Source organism: Gigantopelta aegis, chromosome 10 (assembly GCF_016097555.1).
Source record: "Gigantopelta aegis isolate Gae_Host chromosome 10, Gae_host_genome, whole genome shotgun sequence".
Taxonomy (NCBI): domain Eukaryota; kingdom Metazoa; phylum Mollusca; class Gastropoda; order Neomphalida; family Peltospiridae; genus Gigantopelta; species Gigantopelta aegis.
Genome location: NC_054708.1, coordinates 9,471,421 through 9,486,004, shown reverse-complemented (window position 1 = coordinate 9,486,004; position 14,584 = coordinate 9,471,421). Strand labels below are relative to the sequence as shown.

Below are 14,584 nucleotides of genomic sequence, written 5' to 3'. Positions count from 1 at the left end.
CCTACTAACCACTAACAACCAACCATTAACCTGGAGAGAGTGTTTGAACCTAACTGAATATAAACAAGAAAATAAATACAGTATTAAACTAGGATTATTAATAAATACACTGACTTTCTCCTACTAACCACTAACAACCAACCATTAACCTGGAGAGAGTGTTTGAACCTAACTGAATATAAACAAGAAAATAAATACAGTATTAAACTAGGATTATTAATAAATACACTGACTTTCTCCTACTAACCACTAACAACCAACCATTAACCTGGAGAGAGTGTTTGAACCTAACTGAATATAAACAAGAAAATAAATACAGTATTAAACTAGGATTATTAATAAATACACTGACTTTCTCCTACTAACCACTAACAACCAACCATTAACCTGGAGAGAGTATTTGAACCTAACTGAATATAAACAAGAAAATAAATACAGTATTAAACTAGGATTATTAATAAATACACTGACTTTCTCCTACTAACCACTAACAACCAACCATTAACCTGGAGAGAGTGTTTGAACCTAACTGAATATAAACAAGAAAATAAATACAGTATTAAACTAGGATTATTAATAAATACACTGACTTTCTCCTACTAACCACTAACAACCAACGATTAACCTGGAGAGAGTGTTTGAACCTAACTGAATATAAACAAGAAAATAAATACAGTATTAAACTAGGATTATTAATAAATATGTCACAGTTACCCATAAATACTTGTATGTCATGGGACACATGGCTTACATTGTTAGCAACCTTAAAGACAGAAGATGTTTATCTATATCAGGTGCTGTCATAGATAACATGCCTGGTCATGTGGACTTCATTAGCATGTCATCAGTGACAGGTGACACATGCAAATAGTTTCCATGTACTGCTTACAAGTATAAACACACCAGGCTTGGGACCAGCCTTCTTGGTGTAGATAGTGGTTATATAAACACACCAAGCCTGGGACCAGCCTTCTTGGTGTAGATAGTGGTTATATAAACACACCAAGCCTGAGACCAGCCTTCTTGGTGTAGTGTATTCAAGGCTTTTGTCTAGATGTCTAAGGTCTTTCTTTTTTTCTCTCCAAGGACAGTATTATCATCTTACAAAGCCAGTATTAAAATGTCAGTCTTTGTAGTTCATTTTTTGTGTTCCTACAACTTTGTGTGATCTGACAGTGGAAAATTAGTTGATTCAAAGAACAATCCTTGATCTTCACACATTTACGTAACTTCTCCCACATACAACCAGCTCTTTAGCTATCTATATATGCTAAGGTTGGTTTTTAAAAATACAAAGAAGAAAACAACTTTTAAAAATATTTTTTTAAACTATGCTATACCAGTTTATTTTAACTGAAAAGATCAATAGTGTAGTCCAACAGTAGACAATGTCAGCAAAACAAGTGTGAAAAACTCAACTCTTTGATGTTCTTAATTGATGAGCACAATACTGATAGATCTGCCTGAGTGCATTCTCGTTGGCTCAACTCCGATACTAAAGAATCGCTGTACATTATTATGTAAGATATATAAAAACAGCAACTCCATAGGATTCAGGCTTGATAATTGTTTAATTTATGCATGAATGATTGAGATAAAAATCTTTAATTTTAATAGATTTATCTATTAATGAGTATGTCTCGATCCCAGTTTGTTTTGGGTTGGGGGGGGTTGGGGGGGAGGGGGGGTTGGTTTGTAATTTTTGTTGTTGTTGTTGCTGAAGTTTATGGGGTGCTGCAATTTCGTTCTGGGTTTTTAAAAATTGTTTTGCCGTTGTTGTTTTGGCAGAGTGTGGTTTATGCATGCAAAGATACTTTGTAAAGTAAAGATGATCTTTTGTCAGCATAGGTATATATTAAAGCTATAACCAGTGAAATGCATCTAATCTATGAGATCTTGTAGGGTGGGTTTTTTTTTTTTTGGGGGGGGGGGGGGGTTGAGGGTTTTCTTTTTTTGGTGGGGGAGGGAATACAATAGGTATATATTAAAGCTAAGGGGTTTCCGAAACAATATGTAAATGTTTATAATATTTGAAATTATAAATTTTACGTGGACATCAAGTTAGATTTACATGGTGGGGTTGGGTTTTTTTAGCAGGCAACTGGGGAAACCCCCCATAATCCACCCCTGTGTATTGTATTGAGTCTATTCTAACAAGAATTCAGAGTCTAGGACCAAAAAACCTATATGCCTATAATACACAGAACACTTTTAGAGGTTCTGTTGGGGGGTTTTGGTTTACGCATGGGACCAATAATTAGCATCATCTCACCCAACATTTCCACAACTGGGAGCCACTCACCCAACTGACAGCCAGGTCCGAGGAGCGGTTCTGCTATATTTAGCGCTTTCATCAATTACATGTTTTGGCGCAGAGCAGATGAAACGGGGCAATGTTAGGAACAGTAGATCTGGTAAGCAGATTCACAGCTGTCTGCCGAAAGCAACACGCAAAAAAACACCAGTGTATTGCTTTACAAATTCAAGAAAACCAGTTTCGACCCAGTCCTACTTTATCACTTATGATGTGATTTAGAAAACGTTACGATAACACTCAGTTTTGGGTGGGTTTTTTCACCTATATGTATTAATAATAATGGCTTCATTTCATGCCATATCACACTAGTTTGTCAACACCATGATTTGATTGTTTATCTTCACTTTGTACTCGGTTTGGTACTTGTAACATAGGCATAGGCATGGGCATGGGCACGGGCACGGGCACGGGCACGGGCACGGGCACAGGCACAGGCACAAGCACAAGCACTAGCACTAGCACTAGCACTAGCACTAGCACTAGCACTAGCACTAGCACAGCACAGCACAGCACAGCACAGCACAGCACAGCACAGCACAGCACAGCACAGTACCGCACCGCACCGCATCGCATCACATACCCCAGTTCACTTTTCACAGTGCACTATCTTGTACCATATCACCTCTGGTAAACATTTGTTTATGAACTAACTAGGTCCACAAAAGCTCAGGTAGACATTTGTCTATGACTGACCTAGGTCTAAAAAACCTCAGGTCGATATATGTCTATGAATTAACTAGGTCTATTTGAAACCTCATGACTAAGTTGTTCCAAAACACTTTGGGCAGACATTTGTCTATAACTGAGGTGAGTACACAAAACCTCAGGTAGACATTTGTCTATGATCAAGGTAAGTCCACAAAACTCAGGTAGACATTTGTCTATGACCAAGGTAAGTCCACAAAACCTCAGGTAGACATTTGTCTATGACCAAGGTAAGTCCACAAAACTTCAGGTAGACATTTGTCTATGACCAAGATAAGTCCAGAAAACCTCAGGTAGACATTTGTCTATGACAAAGGTAAGTCCACAAAACCTCAGGTAGACATCTGTTTATGACAGAGCTACATGTAGGTCTTCTTCAGAGGGTCCTAACAGTTCACCATTATTGCAGTCCTCTGTTTGGAGTGATATAATACAGTGAAAATAAAATACATTACACACAATGTACATGTACACACTAGCCTCATCAATAAGACTTTGACATTACTCGAATATGTCACTGCTCAAGTATGTATCTTGCGTAAATTCATGAACTGTCTTAAGTTTGTTCTCGCTGCATTTTAAATACTTATACAGCTGCATTCTTCAAGATCAACTGTACATTACAGTAATACTGTGAACTGATATTCATATGTTTGTAATGTCTGTTTATCTTGCAGATAAGACAATTCTCTAACATCATGAGTAGAATTCCTCTAAAAAGTGGACTAGTTACAAGTATTAAACACTCCCACCCACACCTCCCCACAAAAATAAACCCAACAACATCTTTTCTTGAAAGCAATTAAACTTTTATTTTATCATTAAGAATAAATTTAGAAAAAATAAATTGTTTTTAAAATAAAAAAAATTTAAATACCACAACTCGGCAATGGAGGACTGCAGAATTGAAGACACGGATGATAGTCAGTATAAGACTACTGTTATTTTCAGTTGTGTTTTTATACAGGTCAAAGGGCAGCTAACCGACCTTTACGACAAGACCAATGTGGAAACACCCAGTAAATGACGTTCATGAGGTGAAGATGTCATACCTATTGTTTAATAGCTCAGGAAACCCATTTCATTTTGCATAAAATGATGTCCTAGATTTAGTGAAACAAACAAAAAATGAGTTAATCAAACCACACCTCTAATCGAGTGATGAATGAATAAAAACAAACAAAAAATGAGTTAATCAAACCACACCTCTAATCGAGTGATGAATGAATAAAAACAAACAAAAAATGAGTTAATCAAACCACACCTCTAATCGAGTGATGAATGAATAAAAACAAATGATTATAGAGCCCGTTTCTTTTCTTTTATTTAAAAATTATCAGATAATGCTGCATTTAAACATATAAAATACAGTTTGTTTTGTTTAACAACACAACTAGAGCACATTGTTTTATTAATCATCGGCTATTGGATGTCAAACATCTGGTAATTTTTTACATATAGTCTTAGAGATGAAACCCACTAAATTTGTCCATTAGTAGCAAGGGATCATCCCAGACAGGATAGCACATACCATGGTCCACTGCCAAGAGCGAGAAATAGCCAAATGGGTCCACTGATGGGGATCGATCCCAGACTGACAGTGTGTCAGACAAACATTTTACCACTGGGCTACGTCCCAACACTTAAACATATAAGTTATAACATTAAAATAAAGACTTAATTTTTATCTAAGAAGTCAAATAAAAATAGTTTGTCTGCTTTGGAAATACTTTATGCTCTATGGGCAGACACATGTATATAGAAAATTTAAAAGCACTGGTAGATTTAATACTCCCCAGTGAAGACGGAGGTTCAAAGACCATTAATTCCTCCTGCTTTAGCCTTCAGAGATCCATTACTTTCTGCCAAGTCTAATAGCATCATCTGTAGTGCAATTAATGCTTTGGGAATTACACAGACGTCTTTTTCTGTATATAATTATTAAAACGATTATTTTTGTATAAATACATCTAGAAGGTTAAGAGTTAAAGCTTGTTTTGTTTAAACTACACCACAAGAGTATGTTGCTTAATTTAATTATCAACTACTGGATGTCAAACCGTTGGTCATAGTGACATACTGTCTTCAGAGGAAATCTATGTGTAGCTATGCAGTGTTTTCTCTGTCAACATGTAGTGTTGGTTGTTATAAAGATGCAGTCTGTCACATCATGTGTACAGACCTGCAAAAAAGTCCATATCACTTTAAAGGTCCTGGGCGGGATGTAGCCCAGTAGTAAAGCACTAGCTTGATGCGCAGTCGGTCTAGGATCGATCCCTCTCGGTGGTCCCATCGGGCTATTTCTCATTCCAGCTAGGAATGGGACAGTTCAGTTGTTGTTTTTTCAGTTCGGTTTTTGGTCCACGATTCGCTTTATTCATGATACGTTTCACACGTAGTACAAGTACGCCAATTATCATACATAAACTTTTATAAACTATTTTAAGAGCAAGACATTTTATTTTTAATGGTCATTTGTAAAATAATTCTAAATATAAAATTATATCTTGACAAGAAAACCAAAATTGCATTTTTACCATGCGATGTTACCGTGTTGGGTCTGGGATATTTGGGCAATGTATCCCCCAGGATTTTAGTTCAGACAGTTGGCAAAATAATTTGGGGGCGAGAATGCTATGGATAGTCTCTCCACTATTTTTTTGTTAATTCAGTTGTCTTTAGATGCATTCTGGAGTACATAATATATGGGTGTCATGTACACATTATAGAAGTCTAAAAGAAAGACATATTTCTGTAATTTAATGTAATGTTTCTGTGCTCTAGTGCTTTTTTTAAATCAATGTTGTTGTAATATATTACTCAAGAGATTAGCCTCAGGGATAATGAACTATGTGTAGTTTATTGGCCTTGATATTGGAGGTGGATAAAGCATATTGAAAATCTATGTATCACAGACATGTGAATTAGAGAGATATTTTATTAACTGATAAAAATCTCTTTCTTGCTGTTGCACCGTTTGCTTTACATAACGGATGATCCATGTTGTCTATGAACGGGTTTGTCCGTATCCGTCAACGGTGTTTCTTCTAAGACTATTAAGGGGTGAGGTGTAGCCCAGTGGTAAAGTGCTCGCTTGATGTGTTCCCTTATTTCTTTCCATCAGTATAAATAAGTTACTTTTTCAGCCATCTTTATCTTGTAAAACAACAGAGAAAAAGGACCATATGCAGTCATGTGGGATAGAACAATTACAGCCTCAATGGTGGAACTTTTGACCACAGAACTCAGCAAACTTCATCCCAGGTTGAAATGTTCACACCGTAGGTGTACTTCTTCTATATCCCACATGATGTTGTCTTATAGTTTTTACTGCTTTTCTCAGACTTGACCCTTCTGTACTGAAATACATTTTACCTCTACATAGAAACCACTTGCTATTAAGACTATGTTTAATTATTTCTCAGTGACCTACAAGGACAGGTTTCTACAATATGTATGTAAGCAAACTTTTGTTTGTGTCACAAGAACCTCTCCACTGATGGATTAAAAATACTTTGTGGTTTAGGGTAACCTGACACAACCTACTTTCCTTGGACTTTGTTTCAGCATATATACCCCAACACATCATCAGACTTATGTATGTGGCAATAAATCATAACTTGATAGACCAAGTCAACAGGCCAACCATGTGTATAATAGCTAGGTCTGCTGAGCTCAGCTGCGGTTACATACCATTCGGAAACATCATTTGTCATTGATTTCAATCATCTATATACAGTGAAACCTGTTTAAACCAGGCTCGGTGGTGTCATGGTGAAAATAAAAAGAAGCTTGTTTTGTTTAACAACAACACTAGAGTACATTGATTTATCAATCATCGGCTATTAATTGAATGTCAAACATTTGGTAATTTTTGACATTATACTCTAAGACAGGAAATTCACTACATGTTTCCATCAGTAGCATGGGATTTTTTATAAGCACCATCCCACAGACAGGATAGCACATACCACAGCCTTTGATTTACCAGTTGTGTTGCACTGACCGAAATGAGAAATAGCCCAATAGGGATCGATCCTAAACTAACTGTGCATCAAGCGAGTGCTTTACCACTGGGCTATGTCCCTCCCTGTGTCATGGTGAAGCCATCGGACATAAGGCTGGTAGGTACTGGGTTCGCAGCCCGGTACCGGCTCCCACGCAGCAGAGTGAGTTTTAACGACTTAATGGGTAAGTGTAAGACCACTACACCCTCTTCTCTCTCACCAACAACTACTAAACACTAACACACTGTCCTCGACAGACAGGCCCGATAGCTGAGGTGTGTGCCCAGCTAGGATACCTTAATTGGATATAAAGACAAAAATAAGTTCAAAGAAAATCATAAACCAGATCATGCTGGGGACCTAATATTTATCAGATTTAGACACGATCCAGTGTGTAGAGGGTCGCGTTTTAGAATTGAGAAAATTCAGGGTCCGGTTTGGACAGGTTTCACTGTAATATAGTAGATGTCAACTATGGCTATACCAACCTCAGTAATGAAGTGGTTAAGCCATTGGACTAAAGGCTGGTAGGTACCACTAACAACTAACCACAGACAGCCCAGATAGCTGTGTGTGCCCAGGACAGTGTGCCTGAACCTTAACTGGATATATGCCCGATCAACAAGAGTGCAGGACAGTACGCTTCAAACTTAGTTTACAAGGATCGAAAGTCATTTTGTGGCATGGGAAGCAATCTTTGCTTGTTGTCAAATTTTAATCTTAAAAATAAGCTGTATCATCATCATCATCATCATCATCATCATCATCTTCATCATCTTCATTACAACCATCATCATCAGGCCTTATATTACAGTGAAGTTCATTGTACCACATCTATTCACAACTAAAAGTTTGTTTTATTTAACAACACCACTAGAACACATCATCGGCTGTTGGATGTCATACATTTGTTAATTCTGACTTGTAGTCATCAGAGGAAACCCACTACATTTTTTCAAAAGCATGCGAAGCTTGCGATTTTTTATATCCACTTTCTCACAGACAGGAAAGCACATACCACAGCCTTTGACAAGTTGTGGTGCACTGGTTGGAGTGAGAAAAAACCCAATCAGTTGAATGGATCCACCGAGGTGGTTTGATCCTGTAACGCAAGCACCTCAAGCGAGCACTCAACTGACTGAGTTAAATCATGCCCCTCTATATTCATAATTAAGTCTGACCATAACTTGTATGACTCATGAATCTCTCGTTTCGAAATCCCAGCTAAAATTACCCACCTTATTATATTAACAAAATATGTTTGATGTGCTTGAGCAGTCAGCTAATGGGTACTATTAAAATCAATAACCGACGCACCGCTTTATACACTGGATTTGGGAAGTGATTCACACTTTAGTTTCACAGCCTAGTTAGATCATCACTGCATATGCGCATATACACAGCCCACCCAGGCAGTAGACGTGTATGTTAAACCTGTGGCACCTTACTTTAACTTTAATCTCTCTAAACGAAAATGGGCATTAAAGATATCCATATAAAAAATGTTTTTACTAGCAATCTTCATTTGTGCTGAAAAAAAACAGTAACATGTTTTTATGTTGTACTCTATACTGATGCACATGTACTTCAAATAAAAGTACATTAATTTGTTGAAAACGATATATTTGCACATGTACATTTAAACAGTGTCACATTGTACCATCAATCAGAGCTTTTGTGTGTTAAATATTTGCCGGTGTACTTCCAACTATGACACATAGATTCCTGATATAGAGTTGGGCAACCCTATAAAGATCGGTGATAATACACTATCAAAGTAGGTGAGGTGTCACAATCGTTATCTACAATGATAAACTGTGGCTATGAGATAAGCTTTTAAAGGTGCACTCTGCAGGAATGTATAGGACATAAATAGAGGTAAATCTTGTAGTTCAGTATCGAATAACAATGTTACATGCTTACGTACATGTAATAATATTATTAGTTCTCATAAGAGTGTGTAGACCAGTGGTAGAGCATTCGCCTGACATGCAGTTAGTCTAAGACCCATCCCTGTCGGTAGGCCCAATGAGATCTTTTTCTCATTCAAATCACTCCTTCATCACTAGTATATTAAAAGTCATGGTATGTGGAATGAGGCACATACAAGATCCTTTGCTACAAATGAAAAAATATAGCCGGTTTCCTCTCTAAGACTGTATGTCCAGTGACAGAAATAGGCAGAATTTTTCACTCGTCCACAAGACAAATACATCTAGAAATCTACTTGTCCGTCAATATTTTCACTCGTCCACAAGACAAATACATCTAGAAATCTACTTGTCTGTCAATATTTTCACTCGTCCACAAGACAAATACATCTAGAAATCTACTTGTCTGTCAATATTTTCACCCGTCCACAAGACAAATACATCTAGAAATCTACTTGTCTGTCAATATTTTCACCCGTCCACAAGACAAATACATCTAGAAATCTACTTGTCTGTCAATATTTTCACTCGTCCACAAGACAAATACATCTAGAAATCTACTTGTCTGTCAATATTTTCACTAGTCCACAAGACAAATACATCTAGAAATCTACTTGTCCGTCAATATTTTCACTCGTCCACAAAACAAATACATCTAGAAATCTACTTGTCTGTCAATATTTTCACTAGTCCACAAGACAAATACATCTAGAAATCTACTTGTCTGTCAATATTTTCACTCGTCCACAAGACAAATACATCTAGAAATATACTTGTCCGTCAATATTTTCACTCGTCCACAAGACAAATACATCTAGAAATCTACTTGTCCGTCAATATTTTCACTAGTCCACAAGACAAATACATCTAGAAATCTACTTGTCCGTCAATATTTTCACTCGTCCACAATATTTTCACTCGTCCACAAGACAAATACATCTAGAAATCTACTTGTCTGTCAATATTTTCACTAGTCCACAAGACAAATACATCTAGAAATCTACTTGTCTGTCAATATTTTCACTCGTCCACAAGACAAATACATCTAGAAATCTACTTGTCTGTCAATATTTTCACTAGTCCACAAGACAAATACATCTAGAAATCTACTTGTCCGTCAATATTTTCACTCGTCCACAAGACAAATACATCTAGAAATCTACTTGTCTGTCAATATTTTCACTAGTCCACAAGACAAATACATCTAGAAATCTACTTGTCTGTCAATATTTTCACTAGTCCACAAGACAAATACATCTAGAAATCTACTTGTCTGTCAATATTTTCACTCGTCCACAAGACAAATACATCTAGAAATCTACTTGTCTGTCAATATTTTCACCCGTCCACAAGACAAATACATCTAGAAATCTACTTGTCTGTCAATATTTTCACTCGTCGTCCACAAGACAAATACATCTAGAAATCTACTTGTCCGTCAATATTTTCACTCGTCCACAAGACAAATACATCTAGAAATCTACTTGTCCGTCAATATTTTCACTCGTCCACAAGACAAATACATCTAGAAATCTACTTGTCTGTCAATATTTTCACTCGTCCACAAGACAAATACATCTAGAAATCTACTTGTCTGTCAATATTTTCACCCGTCCACAAGACAAATACATCTAGAAATCTACTTGTCTGTCAATATTTTCACCCGTCCACAAGACAAATACATCTAGAAATCTACTTGTCTGTCAATATTTTCACTCGTCCACAAGACAATACATCTAGAAATCTACTTGTCTGTCAATATTTTCACCCGTCCACAAGACAAATACATCTAGAAATCTACTTGTCTGTCAATATTTTCACTAGTCCACAAGACAAATACATCTAGAAATCTACTTGTCTGTCAATATTTTCACTCGTCCACAAGACAAATACATCTAGAAATCTACTTGTCCGTCAATATTTTCACTTATAATAAATGGTTTGTTTTATTCAAGTACCAGGATAATGTTTGTGATTGCTCAAAATGAAACAGCATTGAACATTATTACTTGTCCACTGGACAAGCACTGAGGCCCACTTTGCTTGTACGAATAGATTTTTACTTGTCAGGACAAATGGACAAGTGTTTATTTCAAACACTGATGTCAAAATTTCCCAATATTTGATATCCAATAGCTGATAATTAATAAATCAATGTGCTCTAGTGGTGTCATTAAACAAAACAAACTTTTTAACTATCATAAGAGCAGATTTATTATGTGGAATTTAGAAACTTATGATTTCTTAAAAAATCACATCACATCAATGAAAAAAACAACGGAACTTTTTTGTTAGCTCATGTTGGGTTAATCACCTTCTAATATTGGTCATGGTTGTGGATGACGTAGGTTGTGATAATGAAGTAGATGCAAAAAATATGAAACCGTTAACTTTCAAAGTAGCTCACGGTCAAATATAGCCATCTTTTTTTAAGAGTATAGTTTCCAGTCCTCTTTTTCGTTAAATGTGATCAGTCTATTTGACTTCCCACAATTTTAGGTCATATAGATTTTCCACAAAGTGTCCAGAGGTTAATTAATTCTGAATTTAATGTTACCAAGTAACATATATATATACTAGTGGAAAAAAGTAACTGTGTATGGTTATCATGTTGATAAAAACATAATTTCAAGACATGAAACGATAAAGTGATCATATAGCATTATTTATTAGGCAATTAAGCAAAACGTCAATTCATTTAAAATGTCACAGCATCCGTCATTTCATCGGTATTGGGGATGAAAGACATGGGGGGTAAAAAAACAGTTCACAAAGTTAATAGCGCGTATGGCCACCGTTTGCGTCGATGCAGGCCTGGCACCGTCGCCTCATAGAGCCTACCAAATTGTTGAAGAATGCGTGGGGAATGCCGTTCCAGATCTGTACTAACGTCTGACCAAGCGCTCTCAACGTCAGCGGCTGGTTAGGCAGTGCATGTACACGACGTTGCATCTCATCCCAGACGTGCTCGATTGGTGCAAGATCGGGTGAGACCGCAGGCCACTGCAACACATCGATGTTCTGCTGTGCTAGAAAATCCATTACCACCCGGGCGACGTGAGGTCTAGCATTGTCATGCTGAAGCGTGATGTGACGTTGCTGTCCTTGCACAAATGGGATGACGTGAGCCTGAATAATGTCGTCACGGTAGCGTACAGCGTTCAAATTGCCATCGATGACCACAAGAGGTGTTCGTCCAGTTGACGTGATGCCACCCCAAACCATGACACTGCCTCCGCCAAATGCACGTCGCTCCACAACACAGGCGTCACTAAAACGTTCTCCAACACGACGATACACTCTTGAACGGCCGTCACTGCTGTCCAAGTGAAACCTGGACTCGTCCGTAAACAGTATACCCACCCAGTCACGGCGATTAAAGTGCAAGTGTCTTCTACACCAAGCCAAACGTGCTACACGATGACGTCTTAGCAAAACTGAACGGACAGCCGGGCGTCGCGGACGGATACCATGTTCACGTAATCGATTCCATACAGTTCTGGGATTAATGGCACGCAATCCAGGAATGGTCCGCGCTGTCAGACTTGCCGTTTGGAATCGATTCCTGAGTTGCACGAGTCTGATGTGGTTGTCCTGCTGTCGTGACGTCACGCGTGGACGGCCTGCACGTTGTTGGTCTCTGATATTACCAACATGTTGATAACGTCTCCACAAAGCCTGAATACTGTTTATGTGTACACCAAATTGCGTAGCGACAGCGTGATGGCGCATACCAGCCTGGATCATGCCAATTGCGCGAAGGCGGTCATTTTCGTTTAGCCTGGGCATTGCTCTGCTACAATTTTCAACAGAAATAACCTGCTTTTCTGTACCCCCGGTTGGCATGCAATGACCCGACAGTTGAAAAGTCGACAAAAACTTGAAAAGTAACATGTTGGGAGAAAAAAATGGGAAAAACATGTTCATGTCCCAGAAGCAAAACTGCACGTGCAAATACGGCATTGACCCAGCTATTGTGTGGCGGTGCGTTCACTGGTAACATGTACAAAACATCAGGCTAAAATATTGAGCGGTTTTATTTTCATCAGATTTTTTAGGTTACACAGTTATTTTTTTCCACTAGTATATATTTATTATTTGGATGTTGACATGTTTTTTGACACATGTGCTTGAACACTGGGTGTCAGACAAGATGCTTGGTGTTTTAAAATTGATTTATTGCAATCTAACTGGATTTGCATGATATTTATTTACAGGAATATAACGGAAGTATTAATACCAGAATTTGATTTATGAATTTTTGTTGAAAAAAAAAGAGCCCTGGAGACTAATTCACTAAATGTTTGCAACTTTGTGATGTCACCGCGTAATACAAAAAGACATGCAAGGACGATACAATACTGTTTAAGAGTTAACAAAGCTTTGTCAATTCAGCCCTTGTTCCTTACTGAAAACTTGTTCCAGCCACTGCACCACGACTGGTATATTAAAGGCTGTGGTATGTGCTATCCTATCTGTGGGAAAGTGCATATAAGATCCCTTGCTGCATTAGGAAAAATGTAGCGGGTTTCCTCATATGACTACATGTCAGAATTACCAAATGTTTGACATGCAATAGCCGATGATTTTTGCTCTAGTGGTGTCGTTAAAGAAAACAAACTTTCTTACTGAAAACGTTATTGCTGTGAAGTATTTTAAAAGTGTGAACTGGACACTCACATAGGTATGGTGGAATTTAGTGTAACAGAAGAAAGAACTGACTGTTACTTACCTCGTGAGTTCCGACTCATCATGTCAGCGCAGATTTCTGCTGTCACGCAACGTACTATCCAAAAACAATGTCAGTCTGAAAAAGAAAAAAAATGTCATAAGTAACAGGTGTGATAACTGCAAGAATTTCTCCATCATCTGAAACAAACAAAAGAAGGAAAAAAATTCTATTTAACGACGCACTCAACACATTTTATTTATAGTTATATGGCATCAGACATATGGTTACGGATTACACAGATGTTGAGAGAGAAACCTGCTGTCGCCACTTCATGGGCTACACTATTCAATTAGCAGCAAGGGTTCTTTTATATGCACCATCCCACAGACAGGGTAGTACATACCACAGCCTTTGATATACCAGTTGTGGTGCAATGGCTGGAACGAGAAATAGCCCAATGAGCCCACCGACGGGGATTGATCCTAGACCGATCGCACATCGAGCGAACGCTTTACCACTGGGCTACGTCCCGCCCCCCCTCATCTGTAACATGACATACACACTCAAATAGGCTACATCTGAAACATGACATACACACACTCAAATAGGCTATATCTGAAACATGACATACACACTCAAATGGGCTACATCTGAAACATGACATACACACACTCAAATAGGCTATATCTGAAACATGACATACACACTCAAATAGGCTATATGAAACATGAAACACACACTCAAATGACATACACACACTCAAATAGGCTATATCTGAAACATGACATACACACACTCAAATAGGCTACATCTGAAACATGACACACACACAAATCAAATGGGCACACACACACTCAAATGGGCTACATCTGAAACATGACACACACACTCAAATAGGCTACATCTGAAACATGACACACACACACTCAAATGGGCTACATCTGAAACATGA

General features: G+C 37.8%; 1 protein-coding gene across 2 annotated transcripts in view; it reads right to left on the bottom strand.

Moving 5' to 3' along the window:
- The window catches only part of LOC121384802 (nuclear hormone receptor HR96-like), a 371,804-nt gene that overhangs the window by 255,964 nt on the left and 101,256 nt on the right, over window positions 1–14,584 (bottom strand). For both annotated transcript variants that reach the window (XM_041515387.1, XM_041515388.1), the window contains exon 2: window positions 13,693–13,767. In XM_041515387.1, the coding sequence (XP_041371321.1) occupies window positions 13,693–13,714 (22 nt within the window). In that variant the 5' untranslated portion in view covers window positions 13,715–13,767. The remainder of the gene's footprint in view (window positions 1–13,692; window positions 13,768–14,584) is intronic.